The sequence below is a fragment of the Haliotis cracherodii genome, unplaced genomic scaffold (assembly GCF_022045235.1).
Source record: "Haliotis cracherodii isolate W230 unplaced genomic scaffold, xgHalCrac1.p SCAF_4, whole genome shotgun sequence".
Classification (NCBI taxonomy): Eukaryota; Metazoa; Mollusca; class Gastropoda; order Lepetellida; family Haliotidae; genus Haliotis; species Haliotis cracherodii.
In genome coordinates, this window is record NW_027266297.1 from 21482429 (window position 1) to 21510392 (window position 27964).

At 41.0% G+C, this 27964-nt stretch overlaps 1 protein-coding gene across 3 annotated transcripts in view; it reads right to left on the bottom strand.

Annotated features, from left to right (window-relative positions):
* The window catches only part of LOC139480256 (mitogen-activated protein kinase kinase kinase 1-like), a 45214-nt gene that overhangs the window by 10696 nt on the left and 6554 nt on the right, over window positions 1-27964 (bottom strand). Inside the window, exons 1-18 of one of the 3 annotated variants that reach the window (XM_071263300.1) lie at window positions 24719-24859; window positions 21199-21334; window positions 18577-18624; window positions 17063-17200; window positions 16088-16300; window positions 15399-15515; window positions 13714-13871; window positions 10841-10962; window positions 10036-10123; window positions 9241-9385; window positions 8523-8765; window positions 7691-7812; window positions 6876-6967; window positions 4020-5285; window positions 3328-3512; window positions 2017-2169; window positions 1263-1425; window positions 48-179 (exon numbers count right to left, since the gene is read on the bottom strand). In XM_071263300.1, the coding sequence (XP_071119401.1) occupies window positions 48-179; window positions 1263-1425; window positions 2017-2169; window positions 3328-3512; window positions 4020-5285; window positions 6876-6967; window positions 7691-7812; window positions 8523-8765; window positions 9241-9385; window positions 10036-10123; window positions 10841-10962; window positions 13714-13871; window positions 15399-15515; window positions 16088-16300; window positions 17063-17200; window positions 18577-18624; window positions 21199-21334; window positions 24719-24780 (3583 nt within the window). In that variant the 5' untranslated portion in view covers window positions 24781-24859. Of the gene's footprint in view, window positions 1-47; window positions 180-1262; window positions 1426-2016; window positions 2170-3327; window positions 3513-4019; window positions 5286-6875; window positions 6968-7690; window positions 7813-8522; window positions 8766-9240; window positions 9386-10035; window positions 10124-10840; window positions 10963-13713; window positions 13872-15398; window positions 15516-16087; window positions 16301-17062; window positions 17201-18576; window positions 18625-21198; window positions 21335-24718; window positions 24860-27964 lie in introns of those variants that run through there. The other 2 variants (XM_071263299.1, XM_071263298.1) reach the window with 2 other exon arrangements.

Genomic DNA, 27964 nt, shown 5'->3' on the forward strand with positions numbered 1-27964 from the left:
ATGTGACCAAAACAACTCAAATTTAGTTGTCAATCAACCTGCCTTACCTTTGAGATCACGATGAAGAATGCCGTTGTCATGGAGATAAGCGAGACCCTGAAGGATCTGCCTGGTGTAGTTTGCTATCACCTCGTCAGAGAAAGACCCGTATCGACCGAGGAGATAGGTCAGAGACCCGCCTGTACAACACACACAACAACTTCATAACCTGCTCCATGATCATGATGCCTTTTGAAAACAAGACCTGCTTGTTGTTTAAAACCAGACTTGGCAACATTCAAGCAACATGACATCAGTCTGTAAGTATTTGAATCTGGATACAGAAACAACAGTTAACATGATTAAGGCAAAATATGAGCAGGGCTAGCTAATAACCCCGACCTTGACTAAGTTCAAAACATGAAAAAGGCATTATTTTCTCAGAAAATCCACTTATCCAAATCAAACTTTGTACTGCTCCTCTCCTATTGGTATAGGAACTGTACCCCCAATTGAAAAAGAATCTATTAGTAGTTTTCAAGTTATGGTAATAATTATAAGTTCAAAACATGAAATATTTGTTTTAAAGAAAATTCAGAAAATATACATATCAAAATCAAACTTTGTACTTTACTTCTTCTGTTAGTATAGAAAGAGTTCCCTAAATTTGAAAATCCAAGCAGTAGTTTTCAAGTTATAGGTCGTAAAACTGAGTAAAAAATTTAAAATAGCTGTATTTTTCAGAAAATGTTATTAGACACCCGACCTGAAAGGACAGGGTTCACAAAGGAATTCCTTTTTAAACTTGGTGAACATTTCTATACCAATAGGAGAGGTGTTGTGAGAAATCTTATTTCAATATTTGTATTATGAGCAAAGTCGTATGTCCTTGGGGTACAATGACGCGAAAACAACTAAGTCACCGAAGATGACCACCCAATCCATCTAGTCGCTTTGTACGACATTACATATTTACATTTAAAAAAACTCTTGAAACAACACTTGGAAACTTCCCAGGCCTGTCACTTGAATAAGCCTCATTTGGCATTTTGTGCTGTTAATCTCTTGGAAGCAACAGTGACAAATCATAGGGGAGAAGTATCTTTGTGGGAAAAGTAAATGTTATTTCAAACAAAACTAATGTTTCGTTGAATTTACTGTAACAATAAATTTAACTGTTTAAAGAGTTTAACATTTTTGTACATTTACATTGTTCAGTGTATTGACCAACCATCTTTTTCAAGCCTTTGATTAACTCCCGGCAATATACAGCCAACACATACCTGGCATCCACTCCACAAACATGTTGAAGTGGCATCCCTGCTTGGTGGCGCCAAAGATGCGGACGACGTTGGGATGTGCCAGTCTGGCCATCATCTGCACCTCCTCTGCTATTGCCTGGATCACCTTCTCCTGCTCCATCGGGCTGTTCCGGCAGAACGAAATCTACACACGACAAAAGGATATTTGGAAATGCAAACATATTTTACCAGAGTTCCCAGACTTGATCAGGACAACCACCACCTTTCTACTTCAAAAGAATATTTGGTATCTCGCAGATAACATGAATCTGAAATAATGTCAGGACCTGTTCCTCCAATATGTAACTGACTGACCTATATTTGAGAAAATGATGCCAGATCACGCTGATGAAGTGGAAAAACCCCAGCACTGCAAGGTCAAAACATTGAGATTAACTAACAAAAAGCCTGAAACAGTCTCCCCATAGCAAAAGTATTTGTGAGTGAGTATGGTTTTACGGCGCTTTTAGCAATATTCCAGCAATATCATGGAGGGGGACACTAGAAATGGGCTTCACACATTGTACCCATGTCGGGAATCGAACCCGGGTCTTCGGCGTGACGAGCGAACGCTTTAACCACTACCCGAACCCCCCCTCCCCCCCCCAAAGTATTTGTGGAATACACATTATGAGATATAGGGATCAAACAATTTGTCTTAGGAACTTGAGCAAATGTTGAGTCAACTTCTCAGTGCCACAGTCTGAAGCCTGTGTGAGTACAAGGGTGAACTGACCTGTTTGACTGCCATGAGCACCCCGGTGCGGACGTCCCGCGCCTGGTAGCAGGTGCTGTAGGCTCCCGTCCCAAGCAGGGGCCCCTTCACCCAGTGAATGTTTTCGTAGTATATTGACGGCTGGTCCGACTCTGTGCTGCTGGAGGTCCCATCCTGAACACAGACAATGTCATTAACATAGGTCATCTGAAGACAAGGGATGCATTCGTACAGCCAATCGCTTACAAGTGATCATTGTGTTGTACAGTGATTCGCCTTACAACGGGACACTAACTTTCAGCCGATTACAATCACACCAATTGCTGGCTGAGGTCGCTTTGTTCTCAAACCAAAATGGAGTAGCTGACAGAGATCTGAGTTTGAAAGAGGAACGAGAAATTCTTGAGTGGACGAACTGGGGAATGGACAAAGGCAGCTAACACCCTAGTATCCTCGGCCTGCTCCATCATCAATAGTCATAAACTCCTCGGCTAGTTATCGAGCCTGTTCTGTTCTTTATTCGGGTGAGGCAATCAAGCGGTTGACACTCTGCCATTTTGGAAGAATGAGTGAGCACGTCGAGCTGTTGGAGATCCAGACGAGTGGAGCGATTAAATGTCTTACTCTAAGCGATTCGTGGCTTGCAATGCACTTAAGTATACAGGTCAAGCCTAGTGATAAGCAATAGCAAATCTCTCACGCCTGTCTTTTGATATAAAAACTATCAACAAGATGCAAATACATTTTATATTAAAGATACTCAGGTGAGGCGGTTTATCATCCAAAACCATTCTTCAAACCCTTTCATTGAGTGAGTGAGTTGGATGTAACGCCGCTTTTAACAGTATTCCAGTTATATCGCGGCGTGTGAGCTTAATGTGGGAGGAAAACCTGAAGACCATGCAGGTCTCAGAAGTTTACCACTTCGGTGAAACCCACGACCACGGGTATGGTGCTGACAAACCTAGAAACATAATCGGGGCGAACCGGGATTGGAACCAACAATCATAGGTTTCTGGGGTGCCCAATGGACGCAACTCTACACAGCGAATCGCAGCCCCTTAGACGACTGGGCCACCTGTGCCCCCTCAAACCCTTTCAGTTTGTAAACAGTCAAAACCTGTGTCTTGAATATAAAAAGTACAGCCAACCAGTTTCAGTGCCAGAGCGATTAGTGACGTCATTTGAACGTGAAGTCATGGTAATCAATGACTTTTGATAGAAAACTACTAGTCCTTACAACTATTTACAAGTCTTGATTATTTGACTAGAATTGTGTTCATGTAGAGGTCTGAGTCTAGTAGCTTGTCTTTGTTCGAGTCAACCTCTTACCTCTGGTTGTATCCGTATTGTGAGGACCTCCTCTCTGGCTGTGGGTGTGAGTCCGGGGACAACGGGGCACGGATCTTGCCTCTCCGACACGGCCATAGCACGGGCCAGGGCCTCCGCCTCCTCCCTCTCGACCTCCTCCTTGCAGGAGCACTTGTCACTGTGGTGGGTGTGCGTGTGCCTTAGAGCTGCCAGAGAAACCAACAAACATGTACAACAGATTCACAATCATTCCATTCCTACATACAGCAAAAACAATTACCTTAATTCTAATTAAATACCTAACCATTCAGTGGAGGTCTATCGAAAAATGTAAATAAGATCGCAATGCTTCATTCATTTAGGAGTGAAGTGCAGCTAAACAAGGCTGTGTATTCAAGGCACAAAACTCTACTCTTCCTAGCTGAGAAACACCAGAAAATGTGTGACGCCCGTTGAGTCATTGAAGTCACCCAATTGAACATGTTGAATGACTGTATTCATGGAAATATTCAAATTTATTCTGAGAATTAAAAATATTGGAGATCAAAATAGTTGTCTGGCTGCACAATACATTGGTCCAAGGGCTTATCAGTGCAAAATGCTTGCAATGCATCAGTGCATCACTGTCTGAGCAATCCAATCTTAAGCCTTATCCATTTTTACTTGTAAACCACACAAACAACTGATGTATCTGGCCATCAAATATCCCTTACCTTGATCAGCAGTATGGCTAGGTGAGCTCTTGGGGGATTCAGCCACCTCAGACTTGAATGACACTGGCCTCTCGCTGGGCGTGTCTGGAGATGACGTTCCATGGATGTCCAGGAGGTCGTCACTACTCATCGTTTCCTGATCTGCCGTGTGGAAGTGGGGAGCATGCTCCGGGGTGTTGGGGGCCGCAGCTGACCCCACAGGAATGGCCTCCTCCTCCCCAGGGGAGGCGCTACAGCACCCTGGGACTGAGCGGTGAATACAAGGGTTGTGGGTAGGTCCCTCCTCATCACATAATGAGATGTGCTCATCAAAGTCGACCACAGTGTTGCTTAATGAGTCTTTCTGTGCCAGGAGACTGTCATCTGCTTCTGTCTTCTGCTGCTGTGGTTCTATTGGTTTCTGGCTACTTGTGGATGACGTAACACAGATTAGAGGAACTACATCAGACTTTGCTGCATTGTTAGTTGTTTGAGCATCGTCACAATCTACATTTTCAACCTGAAGATCTGCATGCCGAGATTTGGCCAAAAGTACCGAGTCTCTTGTAATTCGGCGTGGTATTGATCTTTTCTTTCTCCTTGAGCGGCTGTGGGTGGGTGTGTTGGGTGGACATGATGGGACTGACTTGGCACCGGTCTCACTCTGGCTTTCAGAGCAATACGTGGCAGGGGAGGGGCACCTGGGGGTAGAGACGGGGGATTCGTTGGGGGAACCAAAGGGGGAGTCAGCATCAGCATGGAAATGTTTCTTTGAGCCATGTTGCAGTTCCTGTACAATCTTTTCAGATAATTGAAAATCGTTGATTATTCTTGTTAATTTTCGTTTTACAGATATCACAGAAGAAGAGTCGATGTCTGAGAGGAGATCCTCCAGCTCAGTGACAATGGAGTGAAGATGAGCACCGAGTTTAGCCGTCAACAGGAACACCCTGCGGGCCATACGAGAAATACGAACATGAGCATTACACACAGCCTTCACAGAGAACCTAGCAACAGACAACAGTCTGAGGGAAGTGTCAGCCTTGCGGACACCTTCACCAGCTGATGCCCCAGCCTCATCGGGGATGGTGGTGTCGGGGCTGGCATCTGCAGCGCCCTCTATCTCTCTCGGGAGGAAGTCTTGAGGGAACTCCTCCAGGAGCTTCTCGATGATGTAGAGTCTCCCCAGCAGCCATTGCCACTGCACACTGTCCACGCTGTATTCTTCCGTTACACATTTGAGCACATAGTTGAGACCATCCAGGCCTTTGGGACCTGTCAAAGACACTACTAACAGTCAGATAAACACATCTTTGGTAGACACGATCACAATCATCAGATTTTATAAATTCTCGCTACCTCTAAATAAGATCTGAGGACAACCCATTACAACCCATCAGGCCGAAGACCCTGGGTACAATGTGTAAAGCCAATTTCTGGTGTCCCCCGCCGTGATATTGCTGGAATATTGCTAAAAGCGGTGTAAAACCATACTCACTCACTCACTCCATCTGACCGATCTTCAGATCAGGAAAGTGACAGTCGGAATGTGTTTTCTAACCATGCAAACTCTAAATGGTTAACATTTGCTATTCCGTACGACAGTTATAACCTGTTACAGCTATAGTTATAGCCTGCACAGGTGATTCAGTCAAAATCATCCTCGTTCTCTTGCTTCGAAGGGGTAACGGTAGTACTGCCATACAATCTCAGCCATCTATTACACATTCCAGAATAAATACACAATGCCATTCAGAAAGCGGTCAAATGTAACAAATCTTATATTTGGGATAACACTTTCTCAGTAATGTACAGATTCTTGTTCTTTTTGGGGTTGAGTCCTATGCGGGATTCGAACCCACAGTGCAAGTGTGTGGCACCTGATCGCCAACACACAAAGTCAGCGATCTAACCCACTCAGCCACCGAGGCTTCCACAAAATGAAAGTCTGACAACTGGATCTGTACTTTACTAAGAAAGTGTTATCCCAAATATAACACTCATTCCACATTCCAGAATGTTCTTTTTTTCAGTTTTCAAATTTTGAACTGAGTACTTTGCCAAATAGTTTTCAAAGCATAGTCTGCATGGAAGTCTCCAGTTTGAAACTAATGCTGTGTTGCTCAAGAAAACTGTTTTATCATTGTGTCGACTTCTTGTTAGTATTTCATTGGTCGGTCAAAGTTCTGACCTAACGGAATGTCCTCAAATCTTTGTTTAGCAGTAGCAAGAACTAAGATCTGATTTTAATGAGATTGATACAATCATTTTCACAAAGAGTAATCCAGTAATGAAACTTGAATAATAAATCTAATACTGCTATGTACTATAGAACATTGTCCGTGATTCTGACAAGTAAGGGGGGCACGGGTGGCCCAGACGTCTAAGGAGCCCCGATTCACTGTGCAGAGTTGCGTCCATTGGACACGCCAGAAACCTATGGTTGTGGGTTTTCGAATCCCGGTTTGTCCAGATTATGTTTCTAGGTTTGTCAGCACCATACCCGTGCTCATGGGTTTCACCAAAGTGGTAAACGTCTGAGACCTGCATCACTTTGGGCTTTCCTCCCACATTAAGCTGACACAGCGTGATATAATTGGAATAATGTTAAAAGCGGCGATAAACTCACTCACACCTGACAAGTAAGGGAAATAACTCCTCGGCACCTCAGTGGTCACCTATTCCTCTTCGGTAAAGAGAACCAGGGGTAGACACCACTGTCATATCCAAGTAGGCCACAGCTCTTATCAGACTAGTGGTTACATAAAATAACTAGATTTTAGATTTTGGGATAAAACAACTTGTCAGTTCAGATTGTTACTAGTCTCGGACTAGAAGTCTTGTCTATTCCTGGAGAACTACTACACCTATTGTTACCTGGGTTGAGTATCTCCCTGCCTACAGCCAACTCCCCGCACTGACCCTTGGCCAACTCCACCAGCGTGGACACTGACAGCTGACTGGTTCGTCTGTAACACAAACACAAATATTGTAGCATCTAGTGCCCATACATCCATCCTGCAGCCAACTCCACCAGCGTGGACACTCACAGCTGACTGGTTCGTCTGTAACACAAACACACACACTGTAGTATCTAGTGCCCATAAACCCTTGAACAGTCCATAACACAACCTTATGAACTGCCCATAGAGCTTATTATACAGCAGCCCTATCCCACAAGTTTCAATGATTGAAAACTTATGACCTACTTGTTCAAAAGCAGTTAGCTTTGCATCTGTTTTTCATACAATTTAAACTGTTCTAATAAATCACATGCTTAACAGACAGCGTAGTCAGGCTTTGTCTGCCACTTAGTTATTTCTTATTGACGGGCTGTCTAGACATGACATATTAATCTACCATGACTTTGAAGGATGATCTAATTTGGTTGGTTAATTTTACTGAATTTAAAGTGGTTAATGAGTGACTCCCGACCAAATCACTGCACTGAATATGTGCCCATGAAAAACAGTTTTAAAAAACACATTTTAATCATGGTAAAATGGCGATAAGCCTTTTCTATTTCTAAATTTTTAGATGTATCGTTGATTAAACACCGCTAAATGTCATTCCAAACCAATTGCGTTAGCAGTTAACACAAAGGTTTATCTTCTTAATTGACACTATCGGCATACCGATTTTTATTTGTTTTCTCGGGCCTCTTGTGTTTTACAACATAAAGCAGCACTTACTTTGTTCCATCTGTACACTTGATGACAATGGCGTCTACGATTGGTCGCAGGAGATTTTGTAAACGCTGCTGCTGTTGTTTGTCTCGGCACGGCGTGTATGATAACATGGTCCGCATAGCTCTCTGTAGATCAGAAACTCAACATTTATCAAGTGTTCAAAATTAAAGGGGTTTCTGAGGTCCTGGGGTCATTGAGACCTCCTCCTATGGTATTTATACCTAGGGACCCCCTAAACGTTTAACTTTTAATATGAAGGCTATGACAAGGACCCTTTGGCATTCATGTTTAATTTTACACAATGCCAAAACATACAAAAGGTCAACTACAGAACTATTCAAGGACACAATTTACTGTAAGCAACATGTGAATGATACATTCACTTTTACCACAGACAATAATCAGTTTGTTTGTTTGTAGAACACCTCACTATTCAGCTATATCATGGCAGTCTGTAAATAATCGAGTCTAGACCAGACAATCCAGTGATTGATATGAACATTGATCCACACAATTGGGATACGATGATCAGTAAGTTCATTTCAACCAATAAATCAGTGTCTGCTTTCATATAAACATACAGAACAACCAAGGTAGTTTAATATGTAGCATTAATTGAGAAGATTCTCCCTAAGCATGCTAAGTAATAGAGTTAAGGATTTTATTTTTTATAGGATCTTTGCTTGATAATAAGCCTTGTCCCTAGGTCAAATCCTGGCACTCCCAAGGATTGCAATTCTACACAGCACACTGTGCCACCAGTGCACCCAACAAAGACCCATTACTCCCAAATATAGGGTCATGTGTAGAGATGAGTCTCTGTGTTGTGACTCACCAAGCTGGCCACAAAGACTCGGTAGACAGGATCCCCACACATGAAGGCCAGAACCTTGGAGCAGGTGTCCAGCATCTGCTGGGTTGTGGCCTGGCGGTCAGGGGAGATAAGTACGCCTGAGCGTCCCTCGCCCATCCCACGAAGGAGTGTTGCGATGACTTCTTTGCTTAGATGTTTCAGGCCAGTCTCCCGAATTGACCAGTTCCGAGAAAACAAACATGAGACAAGATCTTCTCCAAGCACCTGCATTGCAACAGAGAAACAGTAAGATCACAGCATCAAAGATTGTGGGTGAATGTTGAAGGTTTGTTATTCTTCCTGTCTTAGCAACCTGATACAGAAATAAGAAAATAACTGAGAATATACACGTATTACTTGCATCCTTGAAAAACATGTTTCTCCCCAGATCTGCATCTGCATTGTGCAAAATGACACACTGTTAAAATTCTTCAATAAGAACTCGGTTATATTACTACTTTACTATTAAAATTGTCTAAAATTGAATGAACAAAATTCGAATTAAACTTAAATAAACTTCTTCTCCAACAGTACATGTGGATACTATTGTTGTCAAAGATGTTATTGTGCATGTAAAAATGTCTGTTAACATGGTTACAGGTGCAAGAAACTAAAAAACAAATTCAAAACAATTTGACACTTTCATGTTGTGAGACATGGTATGATCAGTTTAGGCCTCTAAACCATGTGTTAAACATACCTGTATCCACGGCTCTGCTGTGGGAAGGTTGTCTCTAGGAATGGGTTCAGCGTGGGGGAGACGCAGCTCACTCTCCTGTACTGCCTGGGGGGAAGGGGCACGGGTGTTTGGGGGTGCGTCAGGGGGGTCAGAGTCTGCTGGAGTGCTGGAAATCCAAGAAATTCACTTAGAAATAGCTCCCTCTTTAATGCATGCAACAACCATTACAAATACCAATGAGCAATGACATCCCTCCCTTATATTGAGGAGAAAGGTTGGTTGGTTGGTTTGTTGTTTAACGCCACACTCGGCAATATTCCAGCTATATGACGGCGGTCTGTAAATAATCGAGTCTGGACCAGACAATCCAGTGATTAATATCATGAGCATCAATCCACGCAATTGGGATCGATGACATGCATCAACCAAGTCAGCAAGTCTGACCACCTGATCCCTTTGGTCGCCTTTTACGACAAGCATAGTCACCTTTTACGGCAAGCATGGGTTGCTGAAGACCTATTCTACCCTGGAATCTTCACAGGTCGAGGAGAAAGGTATATATCTGGGCTAAAAAGACTTCCAAGAATTATGAAAAACAATGTTGGTCATAGTAAACACATGAAAAATTTCAAAACATAAAGTAGCCAAATGTCATTGAACATGAGACAGGATGCTGTCATTCAGTTCAATATACACTGACGTAAAATCCTATTTTATATGACTTCCAGGAAACAAGTCCTTGTGAAACCCAAAGAGGAAAATAGCCAAGCTTAATTCGAGATAAAAGTTTCACAGCAGCACTACAGGAAACCTTACTTCTTAATTTCGACTGTCATGGTCTTCCACTGGGCTCGACACAGGGGGCAGATGAGAGGTTCATTCTGCCTCCTACACTCCTCAAACCCTGCAACATATACACACATTCAACAAGCATCAACAAACAGGGCAATCTCATTCAAATCAGATCCTAGTTCTCACTACCGCTAAACAAAGATCTGAGGACATCCCATCATGGGTCACATCAGACCGACCTTGCGCGAACTTTGACCGACCAATGGAATTACCAATCAGAAACCAGCTTTCTCGTGCTTTACGGCTCGAATTGGTGACTACACTTTGAAACATATTTGGACAAATTCTCGATTACAAATTTGAAACCTGAACAAAAAAACATTCTGGAATGACTAATAGATGGTCTAGAATGTAAGGATTCAGTCGTTAAACCTGTAACTATCGTTCGGAATACCCCATGTTAAAGTTTTCGTGATTGCATGATTAGAAATCACATTCCAACAGTCACTTTCATAATCTGGTAAGCGACGCACTGATTGGTCGGATGAAAGGTCGTCTGACGTGACTCCTAATGGGATGTCTTCAGATCTTTGTTTAAAGGAAGCGTGAACTAAGATCTGATTTTAATGAGATTGCAAACAGGGTTGCTTTGTGTAGTAATAATCATGATAATACACAGGTACCAAGGAAGGTGAATAATGTTTTCAGAACTATTGAAGTGAAATAAACAAGCCAATCAAGACATCGAAAAATGTCCTTCAAAATCATTATATTCTGTTGGAATTTCATTTCCCAGGGTCAAAGTTGTCGTAGTTGTTGCGACACTTACATATAGCAATACAGTGATGGTGGAGGCGGTTGTGACAGCCGTTCTCACACTTGAGCAGACTCTCTCCCTCCAGCATCTCCAGGAGACAGATGGGGCATGTGTCCTCCTCCTCCCGCATACTGCTGCAATCACAGACCACCACAATCACACTCAGATATAGATCATAGAGACATCACACACACAGATCACTCAACAGTCCAGGGTCAAACAGAGACCACACTGAGATCTTAAATAGAAAACACACAAATTATGATTCATACATTGAGATCACACACAAATCAGGGGCACAGGTGGCCCAGTCGTCCGAGGCACCGCAATTCACTGTTGAATCCCTTGGGCACGCCAGACACCTGTGATTATGGGTTTGAATCCCGGTTCGCCCCAATTATGTCTCTAGGTTTGTCAGCACCATGCTGGTGGGTTTCACCGAAGTGGTAAACGTCTGAGACCTGCATTACTTCGGGCTTTCTTTCCACATTAAACTGACACGCAGTGATATAACTGGTATACTGTTTCACACAACTCACTCACTGACTCATTCACAGATCCCGCACCTGTCATAACTAGAGATGCCACACAGAGATCCTACACTGACTCATTCACAGATCCCGCACCTGTCATAACTAGAGATGCCACACAGGGATCCTACACTGAGATTCCATACAGATCATACGCAGAGAATACAGTGAGTGACCTCCCATACGGAAATCATACAAACACATACAAAATACACCAATGAGGAATCATGTGTACACCATGCACACACAATGTATTAAGACTGAGAAATAAATAGCATTTCCGTAATTCTAGGACAACATTGTTTCCTTACTGTCCAAACATGATACAGTCCTGTTCATTTTCTGTGTATAGTCTGTATATATATGTTTATAACATATGTAACTGTATAATGAACTACAGTTGTAACTGGTATAACAAACTAAAATTAGTGGTCCCTTTTAGTTCGTTGTAACTGTAGTTTACAGTTTATCCCGAATGTAAAAACAATCAAATTTCATTTGAAAGCAAAAGAAAGCTTTTATACAGATCATTTTCTCATGTGACTAGTGCCTGTCATGAGAAATAATTTTCAGATGAAATATTAATATTATTTATATAACATCATTCCAATCTGAGTTGTGCATCTCAGCCAAACCACCACAGTGAATGATGTAGATGGCCTAATGTCATAAACACATGACAACAAACATGTGCCTATTCCATGACAATGTAGGGGCGGAGGGGTAGCCAGCCTAGTGGTTAAAGCGTTGGCTCGTCATGCCAAAGACCCGGGTTCGATTCCCCACATGGGTACAATGTGTGAAGCCCATTTTCCGGTGTCCCCCGCCATGACATTACTGGAATATTGCTAAAAGCAGCGTAAAACCATACTCACTCACTCACTCCATTCACTATCATTCCTCAAAGAAAACATCTAGTCAGTAATACATACCCCTGTCATTTAAACTGAACACACTCCTAGAAATATTACACAAATAAGCATCTGTTGTCTCTCCTAGGATGGTCAACTTATCACAATATGACTCAATCAGTGAAGAAAATGTAAGGGCTATTCTTGAGAGGTGAGTCAGTCAAGGGAGATAACTCATCAGTCACTAAAGTTTCCTGTTTCCAGAAAGGTTTGTTTCACAGCTGTCAGCAGGATAACATTGCTGATATCAATAGTAAGCAAACTTTAATTCTAATCAGCAAGGAAATGGAGGCAGTCATTTGTGAAATTTAATTCAGAGTGAAGAACGAAACAGAAACCTTTACCAAGATCAATACAAAATATTCACCAGTAATCAGCATCACAAGTATTGTGGTCGTAGGCATGACTGATTATTCATCAACATTCATATCCGACCCATTGCTGACCAGCTGCTGCAGAGGGGGGCAAGGAAGATTATGGGGTAAGTCATTGTTATAGAAAACATTTGGTAAGTTGGTTTGTTTGGAGAGTCTGATTTTTTGTAGGTAAAGTAACTGTTAGAAGGTTCACTATTTGTCATCAAGGGAGAATGTAAGCATGCAACACGTTGGTTGTTGGTTTGTTGTTTAACGCCGCACTCAGCAGTCTTCCAGCTATATGACAGCGGTCTGTAAATAATCGAGTCTGGACCAGACAATCCAGTGATTAATATCATGAGCATCGATCTACGCAATTGGGATCGATGGCATGCATCAACCAAGTCAGCGAGTCTGACCACCCGATCCTGTTAGTTGCATTACGACAAGCATAGTCACCTTTTACGGCAAAGATGGGTCGCTGGAGACCTAATCTACCCTGTATCTTCACGGGTTTGTCATCAAGGAAGAATGTAGGCATGCAGTGTGAACAACTGATCATGACCGGAAATAGAAGAATATAGTTGATGATCTACATTTAAATTTATGATCTGCCAAAACTTAGGTAAAATGAATTTGTAATATTAAAATCACAAATTTGATTTTCAAATAATTGGTTGGCAACTGTAGCCAACCAAACAATGATGATGTTGATAAACATGAGCATCACTCTAATGAAGATGCTGTTTTTAAATAAAGTCTTGTTCAAACTAGTATGTAACCAAATAAACAGTCATGTACCATCAACCTGGGAAAGGGCCTCCCTACATAAACAAGCATACAAACTCCTATAGCCGCCATGACTATAACATGAGATGCTCAGTAAAGCAGTATGCATGTAAAGGGAAGTAACTGTGTGCTACGTTGGATCACATTGTTTTTAACTATTAGGATTTTGGTATTTTTAAGAAAATGGAAATAGAAACAAAACATGTGGCGGACTTTAGGATGATGCAGGTGGTGCCTGAGAAGCAAGACTATTATTTTTTTAAGCCTTATGGTGGAGGTGAGGATGTAAGGCAGCCTACCCTGTGTCACTCTCTGAGGGCAGGCTGGTGTTTTCAGCTGAGCTGTTGACAGCATCTTCTTGTTGCTGTGCTGTTTCCTTCTTTCTCTCTTTCTCCAATCGACGACTATGGATACGGGATGATCGTCGGTCATGGTAGATTCGAAATAAATTTTCCACCTGAAGTGTAGAAGGACATTCAAAGATTGTCAGAGTCAAAGAATACTTGTCGTTTTAATCTAGACGTCTAGACTGTGTAACTGAAAAGATGTTGTGTGCATGGCAGTCTTCAGCTGACATTCTCGAGCAGCTACAGGTCACACAGCCATCACTCCTGTATAATGGTGTATGACATGACATTGTGATCCTCCTCTAGCAGATAGCAAGGGGAGATAATTCAAAGGAGCAATTTTTGCACTTATATAGTGATGTGCATGTACATGTACATGTATGGCTGCTTGTACTAGTCCTCGCTAATGCCAGTTTTATACTGCTAGCCCAGTGAGCTACCATGCCACAGTTTAACATGGACACGCCATTATTTAGGCATTGTATAAACTTAACATTGCTGAAATCCCAAGGGGAAACTGACCGATGTATGACAAGTATAGTATGGGTGTAACTGTCTCTTGACTGGGTATCACCTTTTTTCCTGAGTGCCTTTGTGTAACCAGGAATATATCTACGATTCCAGACTAAGTACATATGGCAACATAAATCGGGAAACAATCATTATTTCATTAAAGACTGGGATTTTTATAAGCTGTTATTTTCTTAAATTCTGAAGGCTTTTTACCTTCGAAAATTGACATTTTCCATGCAATAATGAAAAACAAAACATTAGAGCCTCTTCTTTTTGGGTATGTTATAAATGAAATCTCTGCAAAGCCATCACATTAGTCACAATTATACAATATGTATTTTTTCTGTATAATCATGAAATTGGATCTTCCTAATTCTTAATATCAGAATCTTTACTGACATCTGCTGCAGACTTGAGTCTGAATATCAACCTCTGAACAGGTCGAGATAAATCACTGGGAACACATTTGTTTGCTGTTTTACACCTCAATCAGCAATATTTCTACAGCCATAACAATAGAGTCAGGGCCAGTAATCCCATGCGAAGGGGAACACTGACTCGCAATCATTCAAGTCACGAATCCTCACCACCTGATCAATTCAGTCGCAGACAAGCACAGGTTGCCGGGGGCCTATTCTAACCCGGAATCACAAAGGACTGTATCTTATTTAGTTCCAGCATACAACAAAAGAACAGAGTTCTAATCCCAGTTCTCTCAAGGCTGCAACTGATGAATTTATCTTAGTAGTCCCGTATATCGCTGTGTATAAGGCGACCCCACATATAAGACGACCCCCCTGTACGCGCCTTCAAAATCAACCCGAAATGCTATACTCTGTGTATAAGGCGACCTGGAATGAAGCACATCACAAGTGCGCACACAAACCTTATATATATCAATATGCAATAAAAATATGTTTATCTTTTATTGGTTATTTAGGACGAAATGCGAAGTTTTATTGTCAAATGCTGGGCTGGCTATCGGACGCCGGTTGACATCGCCAGTGGAAAAAAAAGTGAGATCTTCGACTCCGTGTATAAGATGACCCCCCTTCTTAACCCCCTCATTTTAGGTACGAAAAACTCGCCTCCGTGATGAGCGGTATACTGGAGCTTGTACTTACTTCATAGTTTTTAAGTGTCTTGCTCCAGAGGCAGTTGTCGTTGTGTCGGACCTGGAATACCCTCAGCATGACGAACAGCACGTGGACACAATGGGGGTGACGTCCACAGCTGCATGTCTAGTAACAGTAAAAACAGTAGCACATGTACTGGGTAACATCCTAGCATACAGTCAACACACACTCAGCAATATTCCAGCTATATGACGGGGGCCTATAAATAATCGAGTCTGGTCCAGACAATTCAGTTATTGATATTGTGGGCAACAAGAAAATAGGGAAACTCATGTTCTTTTAAATCAAAATACAACACTAGTAGACCAGACTATGAAGATAGTGACGCTGAGTCTAGTAACACTGGAGACATAACACTTCAAAGGAAATCGTGGAGAAGATAAAAGGGCCTACTGAAATTAAGCAACAGGGGCCTAAGGCCTACTTAGATTATTTTCCAAAGTGATCCATGCAATATGTACAGGGCCCAGTTCCACAAAGTGATCTTTGCTCTAAGTTGATCGTAACTCCCATTCTTTAACACTGACTTACGACAATCGTAGCGCTAAGATCACGTTGTGGAATATTAACCTGAATAGTATCAGAAAAAAGTATATTCAACTTTGATATGCACACAAACAGAAAAATAAATGTCTACATGTCTCAAAGTGAGATCCCGGCTCAAATGTGGCAAGTACCTGCGGTCCGATGATAACACGGAACTTGTGGTCTGGAGAGTCCCCGCCGATGAGGAAGGAATTTGGGCCCATTTGTTGTAGCAGGTAGAGCCGGGCGCGCTGCACCCGCTCAATACGTTTCTTGGACAGTTCACTGTTGGAGGCTGGGTCGATGAGAGGGTTGGACAGGTTGCGTCGACCCGATACTGGTTGACCCGGAGTGGGTTGACGAAACTGAAACAATGTAGAGGATTTCCCGAGATGCTGATACTGTAATTGAGGATGTAAATTTAACGGGTACCAACAGGACTACCTGGTACTAGGGCTGGGACGGGTAACTCTGGTACTTCGGTCGGGTAGGTCCTGAGTAGGACCCAGGTACCCACAGGACTACCTGGTACTAGGGCTGGGACGGGTAACTCGGGTACCTGGGTCGGGTAGGTCCTGAGTAGGACCCAGGTACCCACAGGACTACCTGGTTTTAAGGTAGGGACTGGTAACTCGGGTACTCGGGTGGGTCCTGAGTAGGACCCAGGTACCCACAGGACTACCTGGTACTAGGGCTGGGACAGGTAACTCGGGTGGGTCGGATGGATCCTGAATAGGACCTGGCTACCCACAGGACAACCTGGAAGTAGGGCTGGGACGGGTAACTTAGGTACTTTGGTGGGTCGGGTGGGTCTTGAGTAGGACCTGGGTACCCACAGGACTACCCGGCCCCGTGGTTTGTCATGTGATATATGGTTATATGGCATTAACAATAAAATTTGATGGTTACACTAGTACAAGTCGCAAATGTTCGCATTTCTTTCTGACTATGTGCACGTTCTTCTTGACTTGTTAAATGTTTAAGTAAAAACAAAGCTTCAGCCATTTCAGTGTATGCACAATCAGATCACAACACTTTTTGTACCCAACCTCAGGTACCCGAATAGGGTCGGGTACCTGGGTAGTAAATTTGGACTCGTTCCAGCCCTACAACAATACAATACTCACAGAATTGGAAGGTGAGACTTTCTTGCGTGGAACCCCCGAGAGAATCGGCTGTGAGTTGACAACTTGCTGTGTGAAGGCCGACTCTGCTCCGGGGTTTGTGTTTCTTCTCTTTAATCCACTTGATATGCTTAGAGGAATCTGAAGACATAATTAGTCACTGTCAGTGAGGTGTTGGGGACTTATCTATACCTGAGCAGACACTGAGCCCTAAGTCTGCAGCAAATAAGTAAAAACAGCATAAGAAACTAACATGTCTAGTCCACTAGTCCTTATAATGATAACATAGAGCAAAAGCATTAAAATAGCAAATTTCTACTTGTCCTAATGATGCTTTAACTATTGGGCAGTTTATAGGACTAGTGCCAATTTCTATCATTAAAAAAAATCACAATTTGATTTCCCAATTCTTCAGAATTTATGAAAAAATCCAATTTTGAACAATAGCCAGATTTCTTCCCAGTTTGCCTGCCAAGGACACTTTGTTTGAAATCCTCATAAATCCCTGGGTGTTAAACATGGCTACACTCATACCTTCTGCTTGTACACATTTGTCAACATACAACTGATTTTTGTTACCAATTTATTCATCATGTTGATTATAACTCATGTTATCATGGTTATGATTCATAATTTACTCTTATCCAGATATCATGCACTTCCTGTATTTGACTTTAGCCACTAGTCTCATGCCAGTCTAGTAATGTATTTAGGTAAAGTTAGATTAGTTTAGTTGATGCCCTTATATAAAGAATAAAATCTACTGTAGAAGTAAAAGTTCAGGCTGGTATACTTCAACAAGAATTAAATTCAGACTAGCCATCACATGGTGTGTTTGCTTAAGAGACAGAAGAATCATAATGCTTTTGTTTTAAGCAACAATCTGCACTGACACCAGGGCCCACTTGATTCCAATATTGGTACCATGTATGAAGCCAATTCTTGTTGTCTCCAGGGCCCACTTGCACAAAGCGATCTTAGCGCTAAGATCATTGTAAGCCTATGTTAAAGTATGGGGGTTACGATCATCTTAGCGAATTGGCTTCAAACATGGTACCAATGTTGGAATCAATAGCAAACAGAATTGATTTCCTACTTCCCAGACTTTTGATTCTACTGGCCTGAACCGGTCACTTGACATCTTTTTCAGTAGATCTTAGTTTTAATGTATGGATCTTTATAAGCAAAGCTTAGCTGACCAAAAGACATTTTACTAGACTTTGGCTTTGGACTAGTGGACAATGTCACTGTCTGTTACCCTACCCACCTATCAAAAAAGTTAAAAACATATAAAGTCTTTGAATGGCATTTAAGGATGTCAACTTCTTTATTATGACGACCACAACATTTCAGAGTATATGCTCACATTCACCTGATGGAGGAGCAAGCCTATAGTCTTCATGCAAAATGCTCAAATATTATTCACGATGACACAAGACTGGGACTGGGCACCAGAGCCTGCATCATGTGTATAGTGGCTGCATGTGAAGGCATGGTGCACCAGCACCCTGGCTTACCTGTGATGGAGCTACTGACGCTGCAGATCCATTGCTGTGTCGAGTGTACTGAGGACAGAGAAAATTTTCAGAATTTGATAAAAAGAAGGTCCCTTCAAATACATTTACTAGAATGCGTTTTTGTTCTCCCAGCTCCTTTGTTTTTGATACATTAGTTCAAGTTCTTACTGTAAATCACTACTAAATGTGCTTGCAAGTCCCCAAAACAATACTAGTAAAATCAAAGCCGAGAAAGATAATGGTAGGAAACAAACGATACTTGTTTAAGACTTTGTCCAAATTGTTTCCATCATGTCCATGGAAACAACAAATTAAAAAATTGAAAAATTTAAAAATATGAAAAGGCAATCGGTGAGCATAGGTCATTGCACATGTATAGTTTAACTCTTTCAACACCGCAGGCCGGTTATCCGGCCAAGAAGCATCGAGTCCCCAGACACCGCAGGCCGGTTATCCGGCCAAGCCGTAGTCACGTCAAAACAGGATATATTTTTATGGACCTACCTGCGATATCATTCATTTATCAAATCTATCACATTTCACAATGTCTGAAATACGTATTCCATTTCAATTTATCATTTCTTATTGATAAATTAAAAAATTATTCACCATTTCCCGCGATGTTATTGAAAATAAAATTCTCGGACACACATTTCGACAACGGGTCCACATCGAACATGTCAAAGAGCAAAATAAAGACATTTTAAACAAATCTTTAAATATATTATACAAAGTAATAAATGAAATCAACAAAAATATATCTAAAAGTAATCAAACTTACATCTAAGTTATTATTTCCATCTTTTCGTGCGATCGCGTGTAATGTAAGTCAAATGACATCTCGGCTTTCGTCACCTCGAATTCTCGGCTCGGACACGATGTTTAATGCAAAAATATATGCATGAAAAATCTTTGTCACAGCTCGTAACCTAGCACGATACATTCACGAAGTTCCATATTTTTAATATATATCGTGATTTCCTGCTTAAAACGTTCAGAATAACACTATTTAACAAAAATCTTTCGCCAACTTGTGAAATTTATCAAACACGAGCTTGGTATCACAGCTGTAATTCGATTGGCTGCCTTAGGTCACGTGCTCAAAATAGACCAATCACGAAACTTGTTGCAGATTTCAGCAAGAAAGCGTCATTAGAAACCAATTTTAATCCAATGAAATCGCTTGTTATAACTAAGAAAAAAACCAGGCGATGTTACGAGCATGTAGATGAAGGAATAAGCTTTCCAGCGATGTGTAACATGCCATTCTTCGACGAACGTGCTTTTCATACGAAGCCTCGAAAACGGAGGTATTTCTTCATGTTACTGAGCGGACAGCCGCTGTTATCGGGAAATGGGTGATGATATAGATACTGTTTATAATTCTTTTTAAAATGATTTTCAATCACGTAAACAATGAAAATAAAACAAATAGGTAAGTGGATTTTATGAAATCTTATATTTGCCGAAAATAGTCAAGTTTTCGCTTCCTTGGTCCCTAATCTGGACGTTAACAACGTGTTAGCTTACATTTTTTATTTACAACAAACTTAAATAAGTTCTAAATGCATTATTTTAAATAATGTGAAAAACATAACTTTCATATTTATAAACCATAGGATCAGACCTTTCAAATGGTGTATAACATGTAGTAGCAAATATATTTTACAAGCAGATATTTTCTTTGATAAATGTTGGCTTCATCTATCACACAAGAGTCTCTGGGAACTCGGTGTCCCAGCAGTAAACACTTCTGGTTGACTGGTGTTGAAAGAGTTAATGCAAATATAATTCATAAGTTTGAAACAAAGGCTAAAGTTGTCCAAAAATGTAAAACATTTCAAAATAGTAAAAGACACCAGTGAAGCAGATGAGCAATGCATATCCCAAGTTTTGTTTAAATGTTTTATATTTTTCAAGATATGGTCCGGAACAACCCCTACCTTTGTTTGAGACTAAGTCGTTTCCATCATGTCCATGTAGATATAAAACAACAGCCAATTTTGAAATATTTCAAAATAGCAAATCACACCAGTTAAGCTGATAATCAATGCATATGGCAAGTTTCATTCAAGTTATGACTTATGAATAGGATGGCAACATCTGTGCTGACGCTAAAAGGAATGTTTCCCCTACCTTTGTGGGGAGAGAGACATGATCAAAAACAAGAACTAAAGGCGTCCCTTGGGAAACTATGATTGTGGGTTTCAATCCCGGTTCATCTTCATAATGTTTCTAGGTTTGTCAGCACCATACCCGTGGTCGTGGGGTTCATCAAGTGAGTGAGTATGGTTTTACGCCGCTTTTAGCAATATTCCAGCAATATCACGGCGGGGGACACCAGAAATGGGCTTCACACATTGTACCCATGTCGGGAATCGAACCCGGGTCTTCGGCGTGACGAGCAAACGCTTTAACCACTAGGCTACCCGACCGCCCCGGGTTCATCAAAGTAGTAAACGTCTGAGACCTGCTTCACTTCAGGCTTTCCTCCTTCAAATCCACAATCATAGGTTTTTGGCGTGCCCAAGGGAAACAACTCTGCACAGCGAATCGCGGCGCCCTAGATGACTGGCCCACCCGTACCCCCAAGAACTGGGAAGGAAGTGATTGATGTCTTACTGAAGGCCTTGTTTTCTTCTTCTCCAGCAGATCTTTCTTCCAGGCCGGCATGGACTTGAGCCGCTCTCTAATCCTCCCATCATCCAGACGTTCTTCCTTGGCCACGATGGGGGGCTTTTTCTCATCTTTCAAAATACTGCAACAAAATAAGTATCGATAATGAAAGCTTCCCCTGTTTATCATTATATGAGTGAGTGAGTGAGTGAGTGAGTGAGTGAGTGAGTGAGTGAGTGAGTGAGTGAGTGAGTGAGTGAGTGAGTGAGTGAGTGAGTGAAAGGCCGGAAGTGATGCAGGTCTTAGATGTTTACCACTTTATGAACCCTACGAGTATGGGTATGGTATTGACAAGCATAGACACAAAATCTGGACAAATCTGGTAATTGAACCCATAATCAAAGATTTCAGGTCAGGGTTAGCATGGTTAGAAACGAATTATCATATTCATTCATCAAAAAAAATAATCTGCTATCCAGTTGCAACTATCTAATGGTAAAAGTGGCACTCCACAAGAAAATGCCATTGGTTCTTCATAAATTTTTCAAATCTCAGACAAGTGATCTGATTTCGTACACTGTTGGCACACCAGTGGGATGCAACTCAAAACATCCTATTGTGCCACTCTTCCTCTATTCCGGTTCAAGGTTTTCAATGAAGCATGGGATTAATACTGATGAGCCATGGTGGCATGCAGTTTCTCACTGAACCAACACGTACTTTGAGTCAAAGAGATAGACTGCGTGTGTTTGTTTTTATCACCCAGCACTCCACATGCTCCAACTATATGATGACAGGAATAGACAGACTCTTGGAAGCAATGTTGACATGATTTATTTAAACTCCTCTCATACTTTTCAAGGGTAGGTCCATTGTAGCACATTCATTAAGAGGACGAGTGGAATACAGTAGACAATTTAAGGCAACTCTTCCAATGACTTTAGAAATATGTTTTATGGGCAGAATTATACTCAAAGAACAGTTACCATGGTTACATTTTCGGACAGAATTTCATGGAACCTGTGTTTGTTTGTTTGTTTGTTTGTTTGTTATTTAACACTTCGCTCAGCAAAACTCCAGCTATATGACAGTGGTCTGTAAATAATTGAGTCTGGACCAGACAATCCAGAGGTTGACATCATGAGCTTCGATCCACGGAAATTGGGATCAACGACATGCATCAACCAAGTCAGCGAGCCTGACCACCCGAACCTGTTAGACAACACTTACAACAAGCACAGTCGCCTTTTACGGCAAGCATGGGCTGCTGAAGACCTATTCTTCCCCGGATATTCAGGGGTCAATGTAACCTGTAACAAAGTCGAATGACAACACTCATTCTTTTAATTTGTTCTTGTTTTTATTACACCAGAGCTCCTACTATGATCATAATGATTACTGACCAATATTTAGTTCTCAAAGCAGGTTTAGAGTCTAATAATTCATGGTTCTATCCAAATGCTGGAATAAATAAAATGGACACAAACCGAAATTGCTCAGGTAGGTTCATTCAAAACTGAGTAATTCCCCCTGTTCAACAGCATAATTAGCACCAAACCATTCCATCACTGAACACCACAGCTTGCATGCTGGGTTATTTATTCATATGCACCATGTATACAGTGTATTCCTCACCATCTTCTCATATTCCATCCCCATCACATGCACAATAAATAGAAAATATTTTCTTTAGCATGTTTAAAAATTCACATTTCATAAACTGCCTCCAGACATTGATCATGTGGATTCTGACATTTATATATTTTAACCAACATGTTTAAAATGGCTCCAGACTACCATGTGTACCTTTCTGGGGAAAACATCCAACGGATTGGTCAACAGCTGGTCATGTGATCATGACATCCATGTGGATAATTAGCATGATCAGAGGAGCATTAATTATATATTCCAGATGGCACAAATTCTACATCACAACTAATAACAGAACACGATTTAAAAACATAAAACATGCACAAGTGCAATCTATTATTGAAAAATGCAACCAAATATTTAGTGCATGTCAACATGGTAAAAAAAATCAAAATTTGTTTCAGACTAACATGGACTAACCCTCCCTCCTCAATACAAATTCGATCTATGAACACACAAAATACCTCTAAAGTTTATTTGCCATACTACATCACTAATCTGCTAATCCCTGTGTTATGTGTAATCATGGTAATTGGTCAGGCTTTCATAGGATTGACGCCATCAAAATATGGGTACTTGAAGATTATGTGCACATTCCTATTATGTTTTACATAAATGCATTGTTAATCTATGCGACACTTGCAGCGGGCCAGCCTATGTTTTCTCCTTTGATAAATTTATGGAACCCGGGTGCAACCTGGTTTTGTTTGGTACAATTTGCTTTTCATGGCAACATGTACGTGGTACAAGTTAAATCAAGTTCCTTAAATCGAGCCTTGATGAGATATATCTAATTACCAGGATTATAGGGATAGAAATGTCATTTTTTTCAAGTGTGACACAAAGCACTTATAAAATTGTTGAGTTGTGGCCGTTTCAAGTTAAGTGTACCCAAAGAATAATTTTGATCTCTCTTCAAACTCCGCCGAGCTGGGAATACAAAAAACTCCAAACTAAGGCACTTAGGTATTTCTGGGATAATCAGGGGCTAATATTCATGATATTAGTCGGTAATTTTCAAAAAAATAATCAGTTATCAAAACTAGAATGATTAACTGTTTGGTTCTATTTGACTAAACATATGATTGCCTTCTGTCACCAAAACCCCTCAAAATTGGTAAACCTTCCCATCACAAACAAACACAAGAAGCTGTGTATCCATGGGCTATTACCTGGCTGTATCATTCTTGTAAAAGTGTTTGTTTGTTGTTTAATGCAGCACTCAGCAATATTCCAGCTATATGATGGCAGTCTCTAAATAATCGAGTCTGGACCAGACAATCCAGTGATTGATATCATGAGCATCAATCCACGCAGTTGGGATACAATGACATGCATCAAGTCAACGAGCCTGACAACCCAATCCTGTTAGTCAAATCTTACGACAAGCATGGGTTGCTGAAGACCTATTCTTCATGGGTCACATGTTATGAACATGATGAAGTTTGGGTTATCGTAGAAAGAGATGGGATTACTACAAAGTGACACAAACTTAACACATCTAAGTACACCTGTCCTAATGATCTAGAGCCACATGACATGTATTAATGTTTTGAAAGATAAAATTATAAAATTGTCCTGACAAACATGACAAAACAAATTCATAAGGGTTTAGGGTAAAACACATTTTCCCCACCAATGAAGTCAAAACTGATCGTAACAACTAGACTGCTCTATATCAGAAAAACACATCTCTCCATTCAAACACAAACCGTAACAATGTGTAATTTGATATGACAAACTTGTCAAACAGGAATGTGCAGACACAATTGTATTGACAGGTCCAGGTAAGAAGCCGTCAGAACACTGAGTACACAACTCTACCTGTACCTCTACCTGTACTGACAAGACTGGAACAGCTAGCACACAACTCTACCTGTCGGTAACAATCAGGATCTTGCCAGGCAACTCCATGTTGACTGTAAGGAGATCCTCCATGAAGGATTGGTCTGTTTGAATGTCTCCCAGCACACCGCCAGGTCACATCAGCTCTGACTGTATGGACTACCTTGACCCTGGCATTACACTGTCTATCTATACGGATCTCTCTAGGTCAACTCCTCATCAGCTAGCCTTGCTCCAAGGCTACTGGAAGATGTGTCCATGGACGTGTAGAAGTTCTACCCTCCTAATAGGCAAGTCTAGCTATGTGGACACTCCAGTCTCTCATCATGTTCATTGGGACAACTTTTTCTTATTATTTACATAATCTATGAATGATTTAAACTAATAATTACTGCCTTAGAGACTTGTGAAAGTCTACTCATCAGAATACATGTGGAGAATCCTTGTTGCGAAATGTTCTATTAATAGATTGAGTGTATTCCGCCCTACTAACATGACTAACAAGTGTAACACTCACATCAAAATGCAAACTCATGGCTAGTAAATATTTCAAAGGGGAGTCGATGGTAGGCATCATCCATTTTGATTAGTTGAAAGAATTTATTTTCTTTGGGAGTGGCCATAGTGACAGGAATTTCTGAACTGATTTTCCAGAGTTATTTCATACAGCTACCTGTGACTCATCATGAATGCCACACAATGCATTGAGCATGTTCAGTGATAACTTGACACTACCATGATCAGAACACTCGTGAACCAGCTTCTCTGAACACGATTAACGGAAACCTTATGTTCCCGACTTTCAAACTTTAAGGGGAAGAAACTCTAACACTCCATAAGTAGAATAATACCTATTCAGTCAGTAACTTCAGCCACTAGTCCAAAGCCTGAGTCTTGTAAAGATCTCTTCAATCTAGTAAGCTCAGCTAAAATAGTCAACATATTAACACTACAATCTATTGAAAATGATGCTAAGAGCCAAGCTAGGGCTGATAGGCGCAAATGTTTTTGGCACAGACTGCCTATTGTAAAACTATCAAAATAGAAGATGAACATTTTCTGCTCAGATGCCCTCTTTACAAAATATTCAACTACTATCATCCCCCGCGTTAGCTATGTATCCAATTTCACTCAAAATACTTCTAAATCCACCAGCACCTTTTCACCATGTTCACCTCGCTCTTTTATAAAATGTGCATGCCAAGAAAATCTCCACTCTAGACCTTAAAATTACCACAGAAGAAGAAGACTTTATTGTACACACACACCCACAGGGGACGGTACAGACCTTGAACATAAACAGTTATAAAGAAAGCAAAATGGTACAATGCATGGGTAATAAGCTTTGGGTATGCACAATGTACGGTAATAGAAATATTGCTATCTTATAACCCATGCGGACATATGTTAATTTTGACCTCTGATCAAACATGGCTTAACATAAACTCTGCAGGCTCAATACCCTATATCTGTTGAGAGGAATGACAAGGGATAAAGTTTCAATGAACAGACATCAAACTAGCACTTGACCTGCTAACCGGGACAACTTCAAGGCAAAGTAGTTGTGAAATCATAAACCCAAAGCGGTGGTTATACAATACGTCAAACATTTTTTCAACCATCAGCTGAACGGACAACTGAGACAGTGAGACCAGTGCTGACCTTCAATGTTTACTCGTATACATTTATCTTATTGTAAATGTATACATGTACTCACATAGACTAATACTTGCTGTTTGTATTCAACACTTTCAAGTTGTTATGTTACCAAACTGCTTCTGTACCACTTATCTGCTTAAATGTTTTTGTCTCATACATAATGTAATGTACTACATTTTGTACAAGGGGTGAAACGATACAGCAAGGTCCCAATACGCTACGTATCGCGATACATAGGCCGCGATATGATACATATTGCGATACACATTTACATAAAATCGAGTGGAAACGTCTTAATTATAAATATTTCAGAGCAAGTTCTAAAGAAATTGCTAGCTGTAGACACATGTTTGTAGCGGCTATGTTTAGTCATGAACCTGAAATGCTAATAAGAACACATTTTGCAATATTTGACTGACAAACTTGCTGGGGGTCATTAAATGATGCATAAGTAATTTATTTTAACAAGTGTATCGTCTTAGCCGCCTTGTGTATCGTTCCAAGCAACAGGAAAAAATGTATTGTACTGCGCATGAAGACTAACAATGCACCAGTGCACCAACGTATCATTTCACCCCTATAATGCAGACCGCCTCCGTGGTCCAGTGGTAAAGCGTCCGCCCGGAGAGTTGAAGGTCCGGGGTTTGATCCCCTGCCGCGTCATACCAAAAGACGTTAATAGATGGTACTTGGTGTCAACCTGTCTGGCGCTCGGCATTAAGGGGCTAAAACAAGGACTGGTCGGCTCGGAGTCAGTATACTGTGTCTGAGTGGGGTATTCATGTTAAACTGCGGCATGGTATCTCAGTGAGCTAGCACTAATATAAATCGGCATCAGTCCCGTCTAGTACAAGCAGCCACACACACGCATGCACGTCGCTACATAAGTGCAATAATCTTGGACGCGACGTTAAACCCCATTTCACCTCACCTCACCCCTAATGTACCTACGATACCCGAGCCATGTGGTTCAGTTATCTTATTACAACATGTTAGTGTCTGTATTCTGAGGTGCCCTCAGGCTAATTTTTTTAAGATCTGCTGGCTTGTGCAGAAAAAAAGATTGTTTACAGTACCTGGCATAGTCATTTGCTAAGTTTCTTATCAGTATGATCTGTCCAACATAGCACTAGCAGAAATGCAAAAAACTTTTATGTATGCCAAAAAGATGTTGATATGTGCCCATAGGAATTTTTTGTATGCCAACAATAATATTTTGGATCCATCTTTGAACCGCGGGAATGTTACTTCACCATAGGCTAGATAATGAGCAGTAGAAATCTAGAAAGTTTGCCCTTTTCCTTCACCATGTTCACATTGATCAGTTTGATACTGAGCATATTGAGGATACCCTTTGAATTTCTGAATCCCACTTTTAATTTTGTGAATCATACTCTGATACTGTTTATAAGTACATTGATATAACATTTATATATTGTCAAACACTGCTGTGTCGAAGTTGAAGGGACCCATGTAAGTACGCAGAGACCAAGCATTTGCTTCGAGATAAATGTAAGCAGGGTAAGTCCAGACCAAGCTTTTGCTTCGAGATAACTGTAAGCTGGGTAAGTCCAGACCAAGCTTTTGCTTCGAGATAACTGTAAGCTGGGTAAGTCCA